Below are 23,520 nucleotides of genomic sequence, written 5' to 3' on the forward strand. Positions count from 1 at the left end.
AATCTTTATCTTCTCTTGTCTGCCCAAAATATCATTGATAACATCAGAATTGGAACCACTTGTAACATGAAAGTTGTAGGAAATTGTCTTAGCTTTCCAGAGAAAAAATTTGAGATCATTTGGACTTCTAGAACTCTAGATATAGGCTGAACACTTAATAATGTCTAGGTTGTAGGACAAATTCAGACTTTTTTATTATTGATACAATTTGAATTTGAAAATGGTCTTTTTAAATCTTGAACTCCAATAAAATTTGTAGGCCTATATCTTACCTTTTCATATATATAAAGTAGACTTAAATCTGATAACTACAACTCTAGATATGACCCAATTACCGAACAGTGTTCTAATTGGGACTGCACTAGCATCTCTTTTCTAAGTTTGGTCATCTCTTTATCCTTTCAATTTTAGTACTTAAACTCATCAATCAATCCTTTTATTTATGTGATAGGTCTGCATTTAAAATAAATATTTACCATAAATTAAAGGTATCTTATATTATTAGATATGTTATTATAAAACATGCTTTAGTTAAGGAGTTATTAATACTTCAAGTGCAAAATGATGATATAAAACCTTGATAAAAAAAATATAATTTTAAGTGCTGATCACCTATGGTCATGGAATGATTCGACTTAAAGGAATACTCTTAGGAAATTGAGTTAATTTAGATCTGATTGAAATGAGAGCTAAAAAAAAGTAATTTAGTCCTACATCAGTTACTTGTATTCACCGGCCAAGATCATATCACTTGAATAGATTTGATATGATTTAGAATACTTGTAATTATAATGATGGATTAAGTATGAAATTCTTGAGGGATTGAATTATATTCAGTTATGTGTAACTAAAAATATTTGGGGTATATTAGTACATTTTAAGGAATAATTAATTATGAGGTTGATATCTCTTATATGGCCTGTATTGGATTTATATATTGGAGCTCCTTTCATTATGTGCTTCAGCTCGCACGATCCGTTCATCAAGTATGAATTTCTTATGCAAGTTTGAAGTATACTATACTAGAGAGATTAGGTCCTTCATGGGCGAGTGGGAGATGTTAGTTATTAGGTTAGGCTTAATCCGCCTATTATGATGGATAGGCTTGGTCCAAGTTATTAGAGAATTTACTAAAAGAAGTAATTGTCTCCTCTAATATATAATGGGACATAACCTATATGGAAATGAAAAGTTTTTTATTTGTTGAGTAATCATTCTCTCTTTCTCTTCTCTTATCTTGGACACTTTGCATAACTTTGACAAGATTTATAAAAATATTTATGTTGTTGAATATTCCTTTAGTTTTAATAATTGAAGAAATATTGAAGTAACAGATTCAAGAATAAAAAAATAAATTCTCACAAATAAGTTTTTCTTTTCCAATCTACAATAACTATACTATATTGTCGGCGCCTTTCCTTGATAAATTCCCTTAATACAATCTCATTTTTTGTCCATTTCTTTTTCTTAGTTGTGTTTTATTTTAAAATCTTATTTTCTTTACATATTAGCCCTTAAGCTTGAGGAAGAAGAGAGAGTAATGACAAGAAAACAAAGTAGGATAAAAAAATATTTGGTTGACTGCTTTGGTAATGAAAAGAATATTTTTTCTATGTCAATAAATTTATTTATTTGAAAATAAAATTTAATAACACTATCAAATTAAGATTTCTTGATTAGTTTTTTTATTAATTAACATTAACAATTATTTTTTTTTATTAAATTATATAAGTCTCGGTCAAATTTTATGTTTCAAATCTTAATTAAATTCATAATCACTGCAACTAGAAAAAACATTTACAATTGCATATTTTTATTTTTTTGAATTAAATAAAAAATGATTCAAAGCGCCGACGGCTAGCTAGTGTTTGTCTCTTACTCTTCATTGAAAATTGTTTTACAACCAAATATCCAAAGCGCCGACAGTGCTTGTATTTACTTTCGGGCCTTTATATATCCATTCCCAATCATTCCGTTGCACCGCTGCAGAAATAAGAAGACTGTACGTAATTTAGTTCCTTCTGAAAGCAATAATATCAGCTAGCCATGACCTTCATAGGGATCTTCGAAATCTTCTTGGCTATCATATCCTATTTCTTTTTCGTATTTTTGAGGAACCGCAATGAATTCTGCATTAACTGGCCTCTGGTAGGGATGCTACCTAATCTTTTTCTCAATGTCCACCGGTTTCTCCCTTGGTCCACCGAACTTGCAGAGCGAAATAACGGCAGTTATCTCATCAGAGGTCCCTGGTTCTTTAACATGGACATTCTGGCCACCATAGAACCTGCCAACGTGCATCATATAATGAGCACAAACTTCTCCAACTACCATAAAGGACCAGAATTCCAGAAAATGTTTGACATCTTTGGAGATGGGCTTTTTATTGCTGACTCAGATTCATGGAAGAACCAGAGAAAGATAGCAATGGCACTTACCACTCATCGGAAGTTTTACCAATTTCTGGTGAAGACTACTCAAGATAAGGTGGAAAAAGGACTCATCCCAGTCCTTGAGCATGTCTCTAAGCAAGGACTGGTGGTGGACTTGCAATCTTTGATCCACAGGTTTTCATTAGATGTTGGATTCAAATTGGTTACAGGACATGACCGTGAACTACTCTCTATCGAAAACCGGGAAGACACATTCTCTAGGGCCCTGGATGATGCCGAGGAAGTAATATATTTTAGGTATTTAAAGCCAGAAATCTTATGGAAGCTGCAAGGGTTGCTAGGGTTTGGGCCGGAGCAGAAAATGAAAGAAGCATGGGAAATTATAGATCAGGTTGCAGCTACATCTATATCGAAGAAAAGAGAAGAACTCAGAGGAGGGAACATTTCGAAGAGAGAAGGAGAAGACTTGTTAACATCCTACATCAAAATGGAAGGTGAAATATTCATAGGATCAAAATCGCGAGACGAATTCATGAGAGACACCATCGTCAATTTTCTTATTGCAGGAAGAGAAAACTGTCTGGCTTGGTTCTTTTGGCTCGTGTTTAAAAATCCACGAGTAGAAGCAAGAATCAGAGAAGAACTTCAGTCTATAATTCCAGAAAAAGAAGCTAAGGATCAGTGGTGGCTGTTTCACACGGAAGAGCTAAAAAACTTGGTTTATCTGCAAGCTGCATTATTTGAAACATTAAGACTCTACCCAGCAGTTCCTGTAGAGCACAAGAAACCAATACAGCCAGATATTCTTCCAAGCGGGCACCATGTTAACCCAAAGATGAAGATCGTGTTCCTAGCGTATGCGATGGGAAGAATGACATCTATATGGGGAAAGGACTGCTTGGAGTTCAAGCCGGAAAGGTTTATTTCCGAGAGGGGAGGGATGAAACATGTGCCGACTAACAAGTTCGTAGCTTTCAATACGGGACCAAGAACTTGTATTGGGAAGAACATTGCACTCACCCAGATGAAGGCAATGGCAGCTAATATAATCTACAATTACCATGTTCAAGTAATGGAAGGACATCCTGTGGTTCCTGCTGGTAATTCAATTCTTCTTCACATGAAGCATGGCTTAATGGTTAGGATCGCTCGGAGATGGGCTTGAATGATCCCCTTCAGTATTTTACGAATAATATTGTCTGCTTCCTAAGTCTTTTGTTTGCTATGTATGCCGAATAAACCATCTTTTGTTTGCTATGTATGCTGAATAAACCATCTTATCGCTTGCTATTTCTATGTATCGCTTGTAATATATTCATTTATGAATATATGGAACTTGTAATTTCTTCATTTCGTGGCTCCCATATTGAGAATTTCTATGGGGTCTTAGCGATTATCTTCTCACTGCTTCTGTGCGCATGCATGGGATCCCAATCCAATTCTAAATTGCTATCTTCTCACTGCTTCTGTGCGCATGCATGGGATCCCAATCCAATTCTAAATTGCTATCTTCTCACTGCTTCTGTGCGCATGCATGGGATCCCAATCCAATTCTAAATTGCTATCTTCTCACTGCTTCTGTGCGCATGCATGGGATCCCAATCCAATTCTAAATTGCTTAGTGTCACAGGATTTTGGAAATTTCAACCATACATTAATTGCGCAACCTATTACTATTACTTGGACCAGAAGCGACTGGCCTTTATCAATAGAATATTTCTATCGGTAATTACTAGAGGAATCCCAATAAAAAATTTAAAAAAATTAAAAAGTATGATAATATATAATTTTTTATAAATATTTTTATCGATAAAATTATAATTAAATACAAACAAGAAAAATCATATAATAATATGTTATTTATACCAACAAAATTGTCAACAGATTGATAAAAAAAACATTTTATCTGTAAATTCATTAATATTAGTTAATATATAAACCGGTCATTAACCAAAAACTTGTATTGGGAAGAACATTGCACTCACCAAGATGAAGGCAATGGCAGCTAATATAGTCTACAATACCATGTTCAAGTAGTGGAAGGACATCCTGTGGTTCCTACTGGTAATTCTATTCTTCTTCACATGAAGCATGGCTTAATGGTTAGGATCGCTCGGAGATGGGCTTGAATGATCCCCTTCAGTATTTTACGAATAATATTGTCTGCTTCCTAAGTCTTTTGTTTGCTATGTATGCCGAATAAACCATCTTTTGTTTGCTATGTATGCTGAATAAACCATCTTATCGCTTGCTATTTCTATGTATCGCTTGTAATATATTCATTTATGAATATATGGAACTTGTAATTTCTTCATTTCGTGGCTCCCATATTGAGAATTTCTATGGGGTCTTAGCGATTATCTTCTCACTGCTTCTGTGCGCATGCATGGGATCCCAATCCAATTCTAAATTGCTTAGTGTCACAGGATTTTGGAAATTTCAACCATACATTAATTGCGCAACCTATTACTATTACTTGGACCAGAAGCGACTGGCCTTTATCAATAGAATATTTCTATCGGTAATTACTAGAGGAATCCCAATAAAAAATTTAAAAAAATTAAAACGTATGATAATATATAATTTTTTATAAATATTTTTATCGATAAAATTATAATTAAATACAAACAAGAAAAATCATATAATAATATGTTATTTATACCAACAAAATTGTCAACAGATTGATAAAAAAAACATTTTATCTGTAAATTCATTAATATTAGTTAATATATAAACCGGTCATTAACCAAAAACTTGTATTGGGAAGAACATTGCACTCACCAAGATGAAGGCAATGGCAGCTAATATAGTCTACAATACCATGTTCAAGTAGTGGAAGGACATCCTGTGGTTCCTACTGGTAATTCTATTCTTCTTCACATGAAGCATGGCTTAATGGTTAGGATCGCTCGGAGATGGGCTTGAATGATCGATCCCCTTCAGTATTTACGAATAATAGTGTTTGCTTCTTAAGTCTTTTGTTTGCTATGTATGCTGAATAATCCATCTTATCGCTTGCTATTTCTATATATCGCTTGTAATATATTCATGTATGAATATATGGAACTTGTTTTCTTCATTTCATGGTTCCCATATTGAGAATTTCTATGGGGTCTTAGCGATTATCTTCTCACTGCTTATGTGCGCATGCACGGGATCCCAATCCAATTCTAAATTGCTTAGTATCATAGGATTTTGAAATTTCAACCATGCATTAATTGTGCAACCTATTACTATTACTTGGACCAGAAGCTCTCTTCCATGTAAATGCACAGGACCAGCCTTTATTGGGACATTTCTGTCGGCAATTACTGGGGGAATTCCAATTAAAAAAATTTAAAAAAAAAGGTATGATAATGTGCAATTTTTTATGGGCATTTTTACCGATAAAATTATAATTAGATACAAACAAGAAAAATCATACAATAACATGTTATTTAAACGGATAGAATTGTAAATTGATTGACAAACAAAAATATTTTATCTATAAATTCATTAGTTTTAGTTAATATATGAACTGATCATCGACCGAGAACTTGAACTTGTACTGGGAAGAGCACTGCACTCACCAAGATAAAGGCAATGGCAGCTAATATAGTCTACAATACCATGTTCAAGTAGTGGAAGGACATCCTGTGGTTCCTACTGGTAATTCTATTCTTCTTCACATGAAGCATGGCTTAATGGTTAAGATCGCTTGGAGATGGGCTTGAATGATCGATCCCCTTTAGTATTTTACGAATAATATTGTCTGCTTCCTAAGCCTTTCGTTTGCTATATATGCTGAATAAACCATCTTACCGCTTGCTATTTCTATATATCGCTTGTAATATATTCATGTATGAATATATGGAACTTGTTTTCTTCATTTCATGGTTCCCATATTGAGAATTTCTATGGGGTCTTAGCGATTATCTTCTCACTGCTTATGTGCGCATGCATGGGATCCCAATCCAATTCTAAATTGCTTAGTATCACAGGATTTTGAAAATTTCAATTATACATTAATTGTGCAACCTATTACTTGGACCAGAAGCTCTCTCCAGTATAAATGCACACGATATAATTCAGAATAGTTATTGGAGTTGTCTTGGCATTTATTGGGGCCATATTATTTAATCTAACAATTCTTCTGCTATAAGGAAATTCCTTTCACGTGGAACTACAAGTATTAAAATATTATAATTACAAATACTAGTGTAGCAATATGTTATATAGAAGAATCACTGAAAATTGACAAATATAAATGAAAATATCAATAGGATTTTATAATCGTTATATTACTGTGATATTTACTGATTGAATTTTCATCACTAAATCTATCAGTAAACATCGACAGGAATATTCTCACATTATATACTAAGGGGATTGCAATAGAAAGGAAGAAATTAAAAAAAAAATCAAACAATATGATGACTTATAAATTTTACAAATGAAGTTATTAATGAAATAAACCCGATGGTAAAAATTTTCCATGAATATGCCGATGGAAAAAAAAATTCGGTATATACCAGTAATATTCCATAGGATATATTACAGTGGAATTCAAGAATGTAAATCATACAGTGATGTGGCATTTCTATCGACAAAATGACTAACGGTGTTACCATCAAAACAATTATGTTGTCAGTTCTTCAGTAATATTTAATTTATAACCTGGCGCTTGACCCTCCTCTCTCCCTCTCTCATTTCTACTTCTTCCTTATGTATTTGTTTATACAACAAACAACCCCCCCCAATCTTAACATAATTCAACCTCTCACAACTTCTCCCTCTTTCATTTCTACTTCTTCCTTATGTATTTTTTTATACAACAAACAACCCCCCCCCCTCAATCTTAACATAATTCAACCTCTCACAACAAATTTGGCAACCACAATACTTGATTTCTAACATCTATATTCTAATTTAAATTTTATTGAGAATTCTCCATTTTAAGTAAGCAAATCTACACCAATTTTTTAATTTGAACAAAATTTTAAAATATTAATTTTTTTATATATGTTTGTTTAGGTGTTTACTTGTTTTATAATTTTTCATAAACAAATTTGTTATATGGATTTATGATTTATGCATGTTAGGGTTTGTTTTAGATTTTGCAAAATTGTATTTGTTTGTAAATTGAAGAAACCTATATCGAATTTTTAACTTAGGTGTTTTTTATGAAATAAATAATGGCTTATTTAATAGGTCCATTTTATATTTTATCAATTTTATTGCCAAGTTGTAATTTTTGGTAAATGTGTACAAATTTAAATTTATGTAGATAATTGATAATGAAATAAGAGAAGCATTAAAATAGATTGAATAATCTTGAGTTGAACCAATATTTTTACAAATTTATTTAGTTGATGTAGTTAACTAATACAAGTTGTCATCACTATTTTATATAGGTTCAATAGAAATGATGGATGATTGTTCATGGTTGTATCAACATTCACCCAAAGGATTGTGAAGGATGTATTATTATAATGGAGTTCAGGGTTTTATCATTTATGCAATATCTAATCCAAAAAATATTAGTGGAGGCGATATTAGATGTCTATACAAGAGGTGTAAAAATAAAAAATAAAAATTTCTCGATCCAAATGTTGTAATGATACATCTTCTACAAAAAAAGGTTTATGGAGCAATACATGTGTTGGTATGCATATGGAGAACCATATGTTCCTTACGAGACTATGATAGAAAGGATGATCTAGTCAACTTCTAGTGCTAGCAACGTGTATAAAGTTGTAAATGACAATAGTAATCCTTATAGAATTATGGTCATAGATATGATAAGAATGAATTAGAGTCATGTCAGTTAATATTCAATCATAGATGAGGAACCTAATACAAATATAGCCAGGTTTTTTGATCTTTTGAAATATTTTGATGAACCATTATGGAATGGTTACGCAAATCATAGTAAATTATCAAGCGTTGTACATATGTTCATTATCAAGTCAGATTATGGGTTGAGTTAGGCCGGTTATAGGTTGAGTGAGGTTGGTTATGAAAAAATTATTGAATAGGCGAGAAGCATTTTACCTAAAGGGAACAGGCTGAAAGAGAACTTCTATGATGTTAAGTCCAAGATAAAACCCCTCGGTCTAGGATATTAGAAAATTGACATATGTCCAAACTTATGCATGTTATACTACCTTGAAAATACAAAGCTGACCAAGTGTAGTTAATGTAGGCATTCTTGTAATAAACCTAAAACTGGTAAAGGAATGACTCTTGTCGGATATAAAAAACTTAGATACTTCCCAATCACACTTAAATTGTAAAGGTTATTCATGTCATCAAAAACTATTGAGCATAAGAGATAACATCAATCACATAATACAGTGGATAGAGTGATGGTGCACCCTTCTGATAGTGAAACATGGAAACACTTTAATAGGGTGTATCCTTAATTTTTAATAGAATTAACTAATGTGCGTCTTGGGTTATATATAGATGGATTCAATCCATTTAGATCATTTAGTGCTCCTTATTCATATTGGCTGGTTATACTCACGGTTTACAATTTGCCAATGAGGATATGTATGAGGTTGAAGTTCATGTTTTTATCTACAGTCATACCCAGTCCTTATAGTCCTGGTCAGGATATAGATGTTTGTCTTTAATTATTGATTAATGAGTTAATGTAGTTGTGGTTATCCAAGGCTTTAACTTATGATGTATTGACGAAACAAAATTTTCAAATGAAGCCTGCTTTGATGTGGACTATCAATGATTTTCTAAATTATAAAATGGTTTATAATTGGAGCATGCATGGAAAACTAGCATGTATATACTGTATGAAAAATAACAAGGTATTTATGCTAACAAATGGTGGTAAAACATCTTTTTTTTACTATCACTGATGTTCTTGCCAACGGATCACAAGTATAGAAAGAATAGAAAAAACATATTTGTTGGCAGAGTTGAAAAAGATATTGCACCACCACATCTTTCGGTGAAGAATTATATGATGTAGTATCAGAGTAAAGTGACATTGTGTTTTGTTTTCAATCTGATAAGCAGAAGTTTTATGGTTTTGGTTTGACCCATAATTGGATAAAGCGAATTATTTTCTATGAGCTTTCTTATGAAGATCAATATCCTTTATCATAACATTGACATCATGTATATAGAAAAAGGGGTTTTTTAGAACATTTTCAATAAGGTTATGAACGTAAAGAGGAAGACAAAGGACAACATCAAGGCTAGAATGGATATAGCTTTATTTTGTTATCGTAAGAATATGGAGTTGGTTTATGTTAGGTCACAAGTCACAAAGCCTAAAGCAAGCTTCTTTAGACAAGAATGCACATTTATTTTTCTACCAATAACTTAAAAGTTTGTATTTTCCTGATAGATATGCCTTAAACATATCGAGATTGGTTAATTTGAAGGATTGCAAATTGTATTAAATGAAGAGTCATGACTGCCATGTGTTTATGCAAACACTCGTTCCATTAGCTTATGAGGATTTATTGCCAAAAAGGATATGAAATACACTCACGAAGATCAGTCATTTCTTTAGAAATAAATGCTCTAACAAGTTGCAAACACAACACATTAAAAGGCTTGAAATGAATATCATTCAGACAATATGCAAACTTGAGATAATATTCTCTCCATTGTTTTTTTACTCAATTGAGCATTTACCTCTACATTTACCATTTGAGGAAAAAGTTAGAGGTTTCGTCTAGTATAAATAGATGTATCCATTCGAGAGGTTAAAGATTACACATGAAAAGTAATTAAAAATTTCATTTTATTTTTTTCCATAATTGAAAATATTCATTTAATTTCATACGGGTACTTGTTCAACCATAAGAAAAAAGTTAAAAATAAGGCGCATGTCGAAACTTCATTATGTGAGATCTATATTTTTAAAAAGATCTCAATATTTATCTTGTACTATTTCGAGCCTTAATTAAGAACAAGAATCAATCGCGTTCCAAGGCATGATGATGGTGGTAAAGTGCCTTCGAGTAAAAACTTGTCAATATTCTCTCATCCTGGATGACCCTCACCAAAAAATGGTCGGATGTAGATATTTGTCTGAAATAGAATTAAGAGAAACACATAATGATATGTTATTTAACTGCAATGAACTGAGACCTTTTATCCAATAAGTATATTACTTAAACTTTGTTATTAATGAACAATTTATCTCTTATAATATCATAGACTGATATATTGTTAAATACCTCATAGGCAATATCCTCAATATTTATTATCTCAAAACTCACAGTTGACCGAATCCTAAATCTTTATATTACAAAATGAACAATTTTTCACGTGGTTCAAAATACATATAAGTACTGTTCAATATTATTACCTATTGGGATACTTATTGTCATTACATATTTCTCATTAACTATTCATAGTTGTACTTCATGTACCAAATTTATAAATTGGAAGGGAATGTCAGTATTACTTTGTCTTTATTTCATTTACGAGGCATTTATGGGTAAGTTTTTTTAAGTATTTTCTTCCTATTTTTCCTCTTTTCTGAGGTATTTTAACAATGTATTTTTTTTTTATCACACCTAGTTCGATTTTGAAATTAAGCATGCCATTAAAGTAAGAATTTTTCATTCCTTATTCATTTTATTTTTTTGCATTATTTTTACTTTTTTTTCTCTATTTTTGTTCAATTATTTTTTCTGTATAATTTTATGAAGTAATAGTTGTGTTAAATTTTAGTTGTTATTGCAATAATTTTTCATTAATTTTTTGAATTTTAGTTATTTTCTTTTTTAAATTTTCTTGTTAATATTTAATTAAATGTGTAGGATTAGTTTTAATTATTATATTGTATGTATTTCATTTAAAATAAATTATTGTCAATTTAGGATTAAAAACATTATCGCGTAGAAAATAAAAATTTTATACAAAATTGAATTATTCAAAATTGTTGGTAGAAATATAATAAAACCAACTAGTTTATGGCATATATGTTGTCTATTTACAGGATTAAAAATTTTGGGAAGGTTACTGTATAGGGGAGGTGTTGCCGAATTTTTATTAAAAAATAAAAATTGTTTACTATTTTTTGTAAATTTATATAGATACCTAGGGGAAAATCAATTACACATCATAAGCACAAAATGACTGCTAATTCTTCTAACAACGATAATGATAACCATGAGTTGTTAGGTGCCAACCAAAAAGAGGCACCCGAAGCACATGCATCAACTCATGGCGTTGCCTTTTCAGGTGCGACGCTGCAATGTAGAGAGGGTCCCTTCATAGTGGGATCCATTCAATAGCAAGTATGAGGCACCATGGAAGGACAACATTTCAATGTAAGTTTATTTTGCTTTGAGTTGGTTTATGTTTAACAATTTATGAAGAAATAATATTTCATTAAATTTATCCAATTTCAGGTTCATAAACATTAAGGCTGCCCAAATAATAACATCGATATTTAAATCATCAATAGAAATTTCATTATTTTCATGGAGCTAGATTTCCAAACATCCTGAATATAAATTGCAGGTCAATGGATGGTTTTCAAGATTTAAGGTTAGTATTAACTTAAAATTTTACTATTTATTATGTTAATTCATTTACTTTATTGAAATTATTGAGGTTTTTCTTTGTATAAATTTTTATTGCAAGGATAAATTTGAGCGGGATATAGTAAATGATAATGTTAGAGGGTTTAGGAGAATCATGTTACAATTAGAGAGTTTGAGAGAATCACGTTATAACTAGGTAACATCGAAATCAGAATAATTTTTTTATTTCAAATATTAAAATTTTATTTTTCATTTACTCATAGATAATTTGTTTATACATATAGGTTACATGATTTTTTTATGCGAGGCACAGAAATATCTAAAAATTATACCAAATAAAGCGCTCTACTAACCTGGAATGATGTGGTGATTTGGAAGAATTTCAGGCTGCCATACATCTCATAGACTATATGGGCAAAATACATTCAACCTGTGATGTCCAAGCATTTCATAAGACGGTCACAGTCTGGTGCGGTGAACTGAAACCGATTATGTTACCACACACACCAACAGCTTCATTTCATTCATTTCTCATGCGAAGCTTATGATAAGATTTATTTGAATTACATCTATTTTTTTCATTTGTAATTATTTATAAATATATTTAACTAATAATATTTTTATGTTGCAGTCTACGGCTCTTGGACATAAGCCAAGCCTAATTGAGCTTTTTGTGAAAATACACGTGCGAAGGGACAACCTTCAAAAAGCAATGCAACAGTTCGTTGACAGTCAAGCTCAACACTTTATGGTACTTTGGTTTTCAACTATTTTTTTCTTAAGTTATTATTTATTTGAATTTGATGACTTTATTTTTTATTTCTAGGAGACATAACAACTGGTTAAAGGAGAAATACAGGGATGATCTTTTGACCCACTCGAATTTCAATTTGGATTTGTAGTTGGAGGTAAAATCATCCAGTGGACCCGATAGAAATCAAGTGCATGAACTATCTAACATTACAACCGAGAACTTGTGAATGACTCATAATGTTTCAACTATTAGGTGCTCACAATCGGTTTTGAGCACTCAGTTTCTAAAGTTCACAACCTTGTTAAATCAAGGAGTATAAGAACATATAGCTCATCTCAATAAAAAAAATTATAAGATAATAAAATAATGCAGCTTACCCTAAATAGGATGTATTTAGGGTGTTAATACCTTTCATTTATATAACTAGTCTCTGTACTCAATCTCTAAGACCAGTTAGAGTTTCTAGTAACTAAAATGCTCTATGACGACTGCCATTTTATTTTTTCACTAATAAAAGACAAGATAACTAAATCATAACATAAACAAACTATGAGATTAATAAAACTAAATTCATGCAACTAACACATTTACTAAACAAATACACAATCCTTAAGAGAATAGAATAATCACCATGATGCTATATACATGCAATATATTTAAAAATTATAATCCTCCGTATTTATTTGAGTTTTCAACAAACCTCTATTAATATTCATCATTCATGAATCAGTAATATCATTATCCATCTTTTGATTACTTTATAGATGAGGCTAGGGGACCACACATGACCGATTAATAAAAGTTTCACATCTACGATATCAAATTTCATAATAGATGGGCATACTTGATTAAAAATCCAAACTAAAGATGTCAGTATGATAAATATATTTTTTTTTATTTTTTTTATAAATATATTTTATATATATATAAATAAGTGTTTTACTGAATTTATTCTTCATCCACTATTACAGACATCGATATGATATTAATTAATTTTTTGTTATCAAAGGCGAGAGCTTCGTTGCTATATGATATAGCTAGTAAGATAGTGGCTAAACATAATGAGAAAAAAGAACAATCAACATAGTATCGGATACTTTACAAAATAAAACCAAAACTTAAAAAATTGGCAAAATCATAACATAAACAAAACTATAAGATTAATAAAACTAAATTCATGCAACTAAATATGCTTCTTTATGGATTCCCTGCATGGCCAAATGATCTACGACTGGTTTTCTCTGCTTGGGAATGTGTGTAAAGTTCACAATAAAGTAAAACGGTTTCAACCCCTTTAATACAAAATCGACATTAATTAATTATTACTAGCTATTGAACACAGGCTCCTAATTCATGGGAGAAATGTTGGATATATACGCTTTTATGATGTGTTTTTTTACATAAATAAATTCTAAAGGTAAATTAAAAACTTATCCAAATATCTAATTAAATAAATCAAGAATCATTTATATAAATAAATAAATAAATAAATAAAAGATTGTTAACAATAACTTAAAAAAATTTAAAAATTAAGTGATAGATGCAAATTAAAATATTTGATCATACAATATAAGTCATTTATCTGGTTATATTTACTGAATTTATTTATGAAAATGAATTTTATATTCAATATAATAATAATAGAAATAGACAAATACATGAAATTGATCGGAAAAAAAATGAAAAAAAATGCAAGGTTGGACCTATTAGAAAAATTATCTAAAAATAATTTTTTTATTTGAAATTAAATTTTATTTATATAATAAATAAAAAAATTATAAATGAATCGGAACAATATCTTTAAAAATTAAATGCATAAAAATAATTTAGAAAAACTATATTAAAAAAAGGCTAAACATGCAAAATAAAAAAAAATTATAGAGGAGAGATATTAATTAAAACATAAATTATAAAATTATAAAAAAAAATGTTAAAGAAAGTATCAATATCAGAATAAAATAAGAAAAAGTTGACGATAGTATAGGTGCTAGGTGCTGCAAGCACCTTTCAAAGAAATAAGTTGGTTTTATGTTAATTAGACAATAAAAAAATATACAACTATAGTAAACAAACAAAATTATTTTAGGAAAAAAAATCATCATAGCTGGGAAAAAAAAACTTTTGAAAGCACAAAACTAGATAAAAAAAATAGCATGAGGTAATGTAATAAACAAGTAACCTGGGCAATATAGGGTAATCAAACCTGAATCAACCCATAAAATCCTATGATTCAGGTTATGAGATTGGAATAACTTGATAGGAAAAAAAAATCACAAAGTCATTCTTTAAAAAAAACATAAAATTAATGTTAAATAATGAAATCAGAAAAGAAAGAAAGCTAAAATAAAATGTCTATCTATATTAACCCTTCAAATCGGTGACTTGGGTCATTAGACCGAAAGCAATATATATGAAAAAAATCACAAAAGGCCAATCCCAAGAAATCAAACGCTAAGAGATGAATTCGAGAAAAATAAATTATGCAAAAGGATCTAAAATAAAAGAAAAACAATTAAAAGAATGAGGATGAAAATCTAAATAAAAAATAAATTAAAGGAAAACCTAAAATTTTCAATTGGAGGCTTAAATAAAAAGGAAAAAAAGAAATTAACAAAAAAAAGAAAATCAAAAGAATGAGAACCATATAAGAAAAAATAATGCACCACACACTTGGATTAAAAGATAAAATTTAAAACTAATAAAAAATTTTATAAAAGGACCAAATAAAAAAATAAAAAATCAAAAGATTAAGAACCAATTGAAAAAATAATATATAACAAATTGAAATTGAAGAACAAAATTATAAAAGAAATTATAAAAGGGTTAAAAATTAAAATTAAGAATCAAAAAAATAAAGACTAAAATTTAAATATCAAAAACAAAAAAAGTTGATTAGTAATTTGTAGAAAAAAAGGAGAGAAAGAAGAAAAGTATACTTATGACAAATCATCATGTTGCTATTGATAAACACTATACTACGAGGAAGAGGAAGTAATAACACTTTCAAAGACATGATAGGAGGCAATTTTGAATATCACTAGGTGTTATACATGTCATCTAAAAGGTACATGCACCTTACACGTGGCGCATAAACAACATAAATCTATAATGTTTTAAATTAAAATATTAATTAATCAAGAAAAAATAATTAAATTGTTTTATATAGTTATGGAATTAACAAAAACAAAAACCCTTATTAAAGGAAAAAAAAAAAACATGAAAGTTATTTTTATCTTGATTGCTATGGTAAATACGTCACTTCACTAAACTTTAAAAAAGTAAAATAAAGTCGCCATCAACCAATCTTTTAATAGCCAAAAGTAAGATATCTGATATTTTATTTATTATTATTATTTTTTATTTGAAGGGAAAGAAAAGGTCATCTCACCTTTAATAAATAGTTTTGGCGTGTTTGGATGTGAGTTATTTTTACTACGTGTTCGAATTTTCTTTTTGTTGGGTTAATATTCATGGGATTAATACTTTAATAAATAAGTTGTTCCAAATGTTATCATTTAAGGAAAATATAGAGACAAGAGGCTCGTCTTTGAATAGAAAAAAGAGTTGATGTGCAAGTCTCAAATGAATTGGTTTATTCAAAAAAAGAAAAAACACTTTGTCTTTTGGAAGATCTAACGAATCCAAAAAAGACGAGAAAATAGGATCTTGTGTACTTGAAATTCAACTGGCAAGAGATTTGGGAGGTCGAAAAATATATTTATAATTTAAGGGGGGAAAAAGACATTAATCAACTTTGAGGCCTGTTTGTGTAGTTGGGCTATATACCAATTTGAATTTGTGGGCTTTGAGGCCTTTTGATTTTAATCCCCATTTACGTCGGATTTGTAAACGCCAGAATGTTTAAAATGCAACAGCACGAGAGAGAGGGGCAGGTTGCTCCTGGAAGAGGCAGGAACGCGTTCAAAGGGACCAAGAAGCCATTGACGTGCTCCCCCCTGCCTACAAATACAGAAATATAGATTCACTTTTCAACCCCAAATCGATCATCCCAAGCTCGCTCACTCACTTTCTCTAAAGGAAAAACCTGAAAAGAATAGTCTAAGGTAATCTTTGAAAACTATTTTAGTTAATCTAATCTGGATTCGATTCCTTGACGTCATCATCAAACAGCTTTCTGCGTCTGAAATCTTAGAAAACCGGTTGTCTTGAGGGTTCTTGATGAAGTTCGAAAAATATTGAGCTTTGAAATAAGAAATCTGTTCCTTTTGTTCTTTTTGTTTATTTGGCTGTGCTTGGTTTATTTGTGTCACAGTATGTCTGGCGAAGAGGAAGAGAATGCGGCCGAGCTCAAAATCGGAGATGGTCATAATCTATCTTTGTGTTTTGATAGCAATTTTTTTATTTGCAATTTAACTATTTGTAATGATGGTTTTCTTTTTCTTTTTAGATTTTTTGAAGGCCAAGTGCTTAATGAATTGTGAGGTTGCTTTAATTCTTGAGCATAAGTATGAGCAGCTTCAACAGATGTCTGATGATCCTATGAATCAAGTATCCCAGTAAGTTATATTGCTACTTTCTTGGTATATCACCACGCTATGCAACGCTTTCAAGTTTTCTTTGTGATAAGGAATTATATTTGCTTGAGTAGCTTTTAACTTGTATTGAGGTCAGCATAAATTTGCAAACTGACTTCCTAAGTTGAATGGCAAGAGATGATTTCAGAGGGAGATGATGCAAGAATCATGGAAAGTTTCTTCTTTCTTTTGTTTGATTAAGCTAAATGAGCAAATATCTTTCCAATCACTTCCTTTTTTTTCGAGGTTATCTAATTCATCTTAATGACAGTGAGAAGCTTATGTTCATGTAGCTGCCAATCCCAGATTTCCTCTTTCCTCGATTATGATGAGTGGGTTGTTTATTTTGATATACAGGCTTAGTCTAAATTGTGAAAGTAGGAACTAGGAGGTCAATGATGCAATGTTTTGTGGTAACCTCATTGTAAAAATTAAATACTACCAGTGCAGTTTGCCCATGCTGGGAAAAAGAAAGATAAATGAATAAATAAATCCAAGATCTGCCCCCAGTGGTTTCTCAAGCAAGGATGAAAACTGTCAAAATTTTGCATGCTCTGAAACTGCCTTTTCTATTAGTAAATGTGTTTATGTATTGTTTGTATACAAGTTTACATGATGTCTGTATTTGCATTGCAGAGTATTTGAGAAATCACTGCAGTATGTGAAGCGCTTTAGCCGCTACAAAAATCCCGATGCTGTGAGACAAGTTCGAGAGTATCCTTAAACTTTAAAGAAATGATGATATTAGCATGTTGTATAAGACTTAAATAACATCCAATACGTATGTTTTTTATAAAGTTGAGGATTTCCTTTTGCTTGTCCTGTTGTGTTTGGTTACCATGGATTTAAGTTTCTATGATTGAACTTGATTTTATTGAGTGGCTGGTCAAAGGAGCATGGCAATTGATTTTCATCAATAAAAGATGGGGTGGATTTGTTAGTTCGAGGATGGTGCGTGTAATTGGTTTATAGTTTTTCAAATTTCTAGTATCTTGCAGTGGTGTGTGTAAACTTAACCAATTTTCAGAATTCTTAGCCGATACCAGTTGGCTGAATTCGAGGTAAATTGCACAAGTACATGTGATTTGAAATTTTCAAGTTTCCTTTTTGTAAAAGAATCATTAGATATTATACTTTTTGGTGCAGCTTTGTGTTCTTGGCAACCTTTGTCCTGAAACAGTGGAGGAAGCTATTGCCATGGTACCTTCTATCAAGGTTAGTTGTCCTTCTATTTAAGAGTACTTCCATATAGATCAGCATGCAGTAATAATGATATTAATAGTGGAGACAAACAAAATAAATTGATGCATGTTACCAATCCAGGCTCCCTCCGCCCTCCTCCCATTTGCATAATGAACAAAAATCAAACCAAAAACTCATGTTATGTTTAATCATCTTGTCTGGTTTTTCTTGGTTATCAGCCTTTTCTTACATTATCACAAGGCACTACTCGAGAAAGGAATTGACAACTGTTGTGTTCATTATAAAATGTGATTCTCATCTTTCAAAGCATGTTTGTCCTCCAAATGCCTTTGTAATGTGCACAGAAAGGCCAGGCTCAAAATGATGATACGATTGAGAAAATGTTGAATGAACTGTAATTGATTAAGAAAATTGATTTTAATGTTAATTAACTAAATGTCTGTGTTATGCAGACCAAAGGCCGAGCTCATGATGATGAAGCAATCGAAAAAATGCTGAATGACCTGTCATTGATCAAGAAATTTGAATAGTGGCCAGTATATCCTCGTCCATTTCAAGTTTGGATGTCTGTCATCTGAATGTTCAAGATTTTTAATTATTATTAGAAAGAGGATAATTTAAGCTATTGATGGCTATCAATATTGTTCAAAATATTATCTGCATCAAATCCTTATGGCTGTGTGGTGTTGCTCAGGATGTGATACTGCTCTAACATGACAGTACTTGTATTAGATATCAACTTCATGATGCTCAAATATTATGGTTCTGTTATGATTCTTCCCGTTTATTAATGATTGTATGATGAAAGACGAACTGAACAGTGAACATATAATTCACAAACTGTTGCGTATTTTAAGTTAGCTATTTGGTTTTGATGGAAGAAATCGACATTTTTCCTGCAAAAAAAAAAGGAAGGTGTTTAGAGCTTGGAGTTTTCTGGTCTCTTTCAATTTCCTATACTAAGACTGGAGAAGTTTGGTGAGAGGTTATTCTGTCCGAATTTTGACCCCAGTTAAAAGGAAATTGATTGGGGGCAGACAAGATGCTCGCTCCCTGTTAACTCTAAAGTTCAGCTGTGGACGCGTTTGCGTTTCATAGATCATCAAAACTCCACTTCTTTGCTAAGGAGCATACAGACATGTTGATTTCGAAACTTGAGTAATAATTTTATTAATAAATGGATAGATTTTCAAAAACAAATTGCTGAATCCAGGAGAGAAACAAGAATGAGATTTCGACCATAACATCTTCAACGTGGGGATATGCCAAAAACACCGAACCAGGAGTTACAGGAGCTACAACAACTACCTTGACAGGACATGATATGTTTGGTACTGTAATGGAAGTGATGATTTAATGTGTTTTTTATTTAAAAATATATTAAAATAATTTTTTTATTTTTAATATCATCATATCAAATCAAAACAATCAAATATAAATTTTTTATTTATTTTAAACAAAAAAAAATGAAAATTTAAAGTAACACCATCCAGTTTTCAATCTCTGCATGCAAGCCCTTTCCAGCCTTTGTTTACAAGCACTCCCCTCTTCCTACACATCAACCATTTAATTCTACAGAAACCGAGAAGAAAATACACCAGACAAGGATAAATCACTAATGCTAATCAATCGCACCCAGAAGAGGAAGAAAAAAAAGTGTATCTTGGATTTCTGCTCTTTCATTGCAGCAGTATTGTAGCACATCATGAGAAATAACCAGGGAGAATTGACTCGTGCAGGGCTTTCTCAAATTGTACCAAAACAGCTTCCTCTGCCACAATCCAACCACTGGTTGTGGATTTTTCTCGATCAAATGAATTGGAACAACTCTGAAAAATAAATATAGAACGTAAGGATTTAAAACTCAATCAGCCAAAGACTGCACGAGAATCTCAATGGTATACGAGCAAGTGTTCTATATGACATGTAATTAATGTGTCAAAAAGCATGGGTTAATAGCCCTACATATTTACAATTGCGTTATGATGTGTCAATAGACAAGCACGTTATTACTTATTTCTTTCTGGTTTAAGATTTTTTGAGTTTTACTAGTTTCCAGGTCTCCTCTACGCCTCAATCAAATTTTTTTACAAGTCAAAATAATAAAAAATTCAAGATACATGGAATTATTTAATATTGTTATACAACCCAATCATTAAATCATTAAATCAAGCTTAAAATCTTCTAACTCAATTCTTTATCAAGCATATATTTAAAATTAAATCGTGAAAATGCATAGCCTCATAGACTTAGATACCATTTGAGAACACGACATAAACCACATTCCACAAAAAATTATTTTTTTTACTAAAAATCATTTTTATATATTTTGGATCATTCTCATACGCTGATCTTAAAAATATTTTTTTAAATATATATTTTGGATCATTTTCATGCGCTGATCTTAAAAATATTTTTAAAAAAAAAAACATCATTTTAATATATTTTAGCATGAAAAGCACTTTGAAAAACAACCCCAACCACACTCTTAAACACGGATTTAGAAAGTTTCAAGATAAACTCGAACAACCAGTAAAAACATAATTTTGCTTTAAAAAAATATCATACTTTTTTTTTAGTAAGACAACAATATATTGAATCGACTCAGACTTCACGGCTTAACACGTTAAATCCATAATCTGAGCTATGATATTCATTTGATTTAAAAACTTAAAAAAAAAAAAAGAAGTTTTTAAATAAACAATAACAAAAAAAAAATAACACTTGTAAAATCTAGCATAATCCAGACACATTATCAAAAAATTTATTTGAGACTATAATAACTTTATAAAAAGTAAATTGAGATAATTCATAAAGACATTCAAAATAAAACAAATATTAAATGATGAAATTATAAAATATTCAAAATAAAACAAATATCAAATGATGAAATTATAAAAAGAAAGATGAAAAAAAAAAAACTTTTACACTATTCATGGTGCATGAGGTGAGTTGACACCCAATTCTTTTAGATGCATTAAGTAATAATTACTTAACTATTTAGAATTTTATTATTGGCATACAGAATAATTTTACTAGGACTTCTATTTCCACCAACCCTAGTTTAGGTTATAAGTGTTTCTCGGTGATGTTATATGCTTTAAGGGTTGATGTTTAAAGTCGAATTAGGGTTTGATATTTTTCAATTGCTTGGTTCTATATTCCTTAAACCCTCCTCTGTAGGATTTACTTTCATAATCCATCCCTCTTCTGTAAGAGCAGGCCTTACATGCGTGTCCTACCTCTCGACTTGCCTGCTTACAAAGACATTGCTTATGAACACATTATAGTACATTTGTTTATTCGTACTTGTCCTAGGACATGCACATTGACACATGACAAACTTGATACCTGCATGTCTTCTCACTCATATTGGCGCATATTTTTTTTTTTACACGCCACATATAGCACACTTACTTGTACAAAGGATGATTGGTCATCATGATTGTTTCGAACTAAATCCTATCTTTACAACCAAGTGTTCCCCTCCTCAATTCTAGCGGTACCCTGTTGACTTGAATTATATCCTCCAAGATATAGTTTGTCTAATAGCTTATACTTTGGACCATTACAAAGATAATGAAAGCTTCGTTTAGTAGTGCGGTCTATCTATACTTTAAAAAAATATATATCTTTTTAGCTTCAAATTAAAAAAAAAAATTGATGTTTTTATATCGTTTTGATATGCTAATATCAAAAATAAATTTAAAAAAATAAAAATATATATATTATTTTGATGCATTTTCAAACGAAAAGTATTTTAAAAAGTTTCTATCACACTCTCAAACAACACAAACAGGACCCAAGTTAATCTATCTGAGAAAAAAAACTATAACCAAGAGTAAAGAAAAGTAAAAAACTCACCTTGGAGCAAGTATAGATGAGAAGGGTCATCCAGTTCCAATTCTCTATTACATTTTTTTGACAATCATCAGCCCCGTCTAGTAGAAAAGATATTAGTTGAGGCATAAGTTGCATCTCAAAGTGCCTGAAACCACCACACAACTTGCAGTTGCCAGGGTCTCCCAGCTCAGCTGTGGCGAGAAGTGGCTTTCCACCATACAAGTGCCTGAGTAAACAACCGAAGAATAATTACAAGAGATAGGGGAAGGTAAGAACTGAGATGTAAAATGGGCTATGGGATCAAGAAATGGTAATTGATAACCCACAAGGAAAAGATTTATAGGAAAGAAAACAAATTTCTAATATCCATGTAAAACTGTGGAAGGCTTATTTGCTGCCTGTATTTCCAGCTCATTGTGGAAGACTCCAAATCATCAAGTAGGTGCCACAAATAAGCATGACAAGCTAGAAATTTCTAATATTTTGACCAGATCATGGTGAAAAGGGGATGTATCCATCAGCATAACATGTATAAAGGTGCGCCAAAAGACCCAAATTAATGAAAAATTCATGGGATCTCCATCGGATCAACTCCACCACAGTATTAAGAAATCTTTTAAAGATACAAACAATTGATGCCTCACATGAGAAGGAGCCTCATTCCAGGAGTGATGCTAAAAATGGCAATAGCTATCCCTAATACAGGGTAGTGATGAAATAGGAGAAAAGAGAACCTAATATTTCAATAAAGTAAGAAACCCCTTGTGTATATCTTAAGTGTCTAAACTTCATGTCACAACCTGTTAAAGGCAACATTGTTCGGATGTCTTCCCTGAGTTTTGCTTGTTCAAGAAGCCCAAAGCTCCTTAAGTGATAACAAGCTATAACTTGAGACTATAAAATTGTCAATCATGACAGTGGTACTCAAATATAACTAATTTGGCAAGTTATCACTGTCTGCTAATCAAAATATAACTTCCAAGAATCAATACCTGAAGCATTGATCCGGGTTTGCATCCAACTGTTTCTTGAACTTGAGATATGTCCTGTCAGCACTTAAAGCTTTATCATATTCATACACTTCCTGTTCCCCTGCATCTCCCATTTCATCATCATTGTAATCGCAATTTTGTTCCTCTTTAACAGAAAGTTCAGAATAAGTTGAACATATGGAAGAAACAATGTCCTTTGAGGATGGCTCTTGGGTATACATATAAAAGCAAGGAACCACTGCAATTACCAAACAAAAATGAACCAAGGAGAATGTTAATAATCAAAGTGTC

At 31.1% G+C, this 23,520-nt stretch overlaps 3 protein-coding genes across 3 annotated transcripts in view; 2 read left to right on the forward strand and 1 right to left on the reverse strand.

Annotated features, from left to right (window-relative positions):
- The first annotated feature begins 2,046 nt into the window (after positions 1 to 2,046).
- On the forward strand, positions 2,047 to 3,661 carry LOC105126476 (cytochrome P450 86B1-like). Its single transcript, XM_011027344.1, has one exon. It carries the CDS (start codon positions 2,047 to 2,049, stop codon positions 3,556 to 3,558), a length of 1,512 nt encoding a protein of 503 aa, XP_011025646.1. The 3' UTR covers positions 3,559 to 3,661.
- A 12,837-nt stretch (positions 3,662 to 16,498) lies between these two features.
- LOC105126425 (DNA-directed RNA polymerase II subunit 4) lies at positions 16,499 to 19,203 on the forward strand. Its single transcript, XM_011027292.1, has 7 exons — positions 16,499 to 16,720; positions 16,930 to 16,979; positions 17,065 to 17,173; positions 17,828 to 17,905; positions 18,219 to 18,252; positions 18,338 to 18,406; positions 18,847 to 19,203. Exons 2-7 carry the CDS (start codon positions 16,931 to 16,933, stop codon positions 18,922 to 18,924), a joined length of 417 nt encoding a protein of 138 aa, XP_011025594.1. The 5' UTR covers positions 16,499 to 16,720; position 16,930; the 3' UTR covers positions 18,925 to 19,203.
- Positions 19,204 to 19,825: 622 nt separating this feature from the next.
- Positions 19,826 to 23,520, reverse strand: part of LOC105126426 (programmed cell death 2 C-terminal domain-containing protein) — a 5,138-nt gene continuing 1,443 nt past the window's right edge. The window contains exons 5-7 of the mRNA XM_011027293.1: positions 23,230 to 23,467; positions 22,259 to 22,463; positions 19,826 to 20,223 (exon numbers count right to left, since the gene is read on the reverse strand). Of these exons, the coding sequence (XP_011025595.1) occupies positions 20,098 to 20,223; positions 22,259 to 22,463; positions 23,230 to 23,467 (569 nt within the window). The 3' untranslated portion in view covers positions 19,826 to 20,097. The remainder of the gene's footprint in view (positions 20,224 to 22,258; positions 22,464 to 23,229; positions 23,468 to 23,520) is intronic.

This window comes from Populus euphratica, unplaced genomic scaffold (assembly GCF_000495115.2).
Source record: "Populus euphratica unplaced genomic scaffold, PopEup_1.0 scaffold78.1, whole genome shotgun sequence".
Taxonomy (NCBI): domain Eukaryota; kingdom Viridiplantae; phylum Streptophyta; class Magnoliopsida; order Malpighiales; family Salicaceae; genus Populus; species Populus euphratica.

Excerpts from the sequence above, each read along its gene's own strand:
- LOC105126476 (XM_011027344.1), top strand. The coding sequence starts at position 2,047 with ATGACCTTCATAGGGATCTTCGAAATCTTCTTGGCTATCATATCCTAT.
- LOC105126425 (XM_011027292.1), top strand. The coding sequence starts at position 16,931 with ATGTCTGGCGAAGAGGAAGAGAATGCGGCCGAGCTCAAAATCGGAGAT. Across the intron at positions 17,174-17,827 it reads CCTATGAATCAAGTATCCCA|AGTATTTGAGAAATCACTGC; the intron begins GTAAGTTATATT and ends TTTGCATTGCAG. Across the intron at positions 18,253-18,337 it reads ACCAGTTGGCTGAATTCGAG|CTTTGTGTTCTTGGCAACCT; the intron begins GTAAATTGCACA and ends TTTTTGGTGCAG.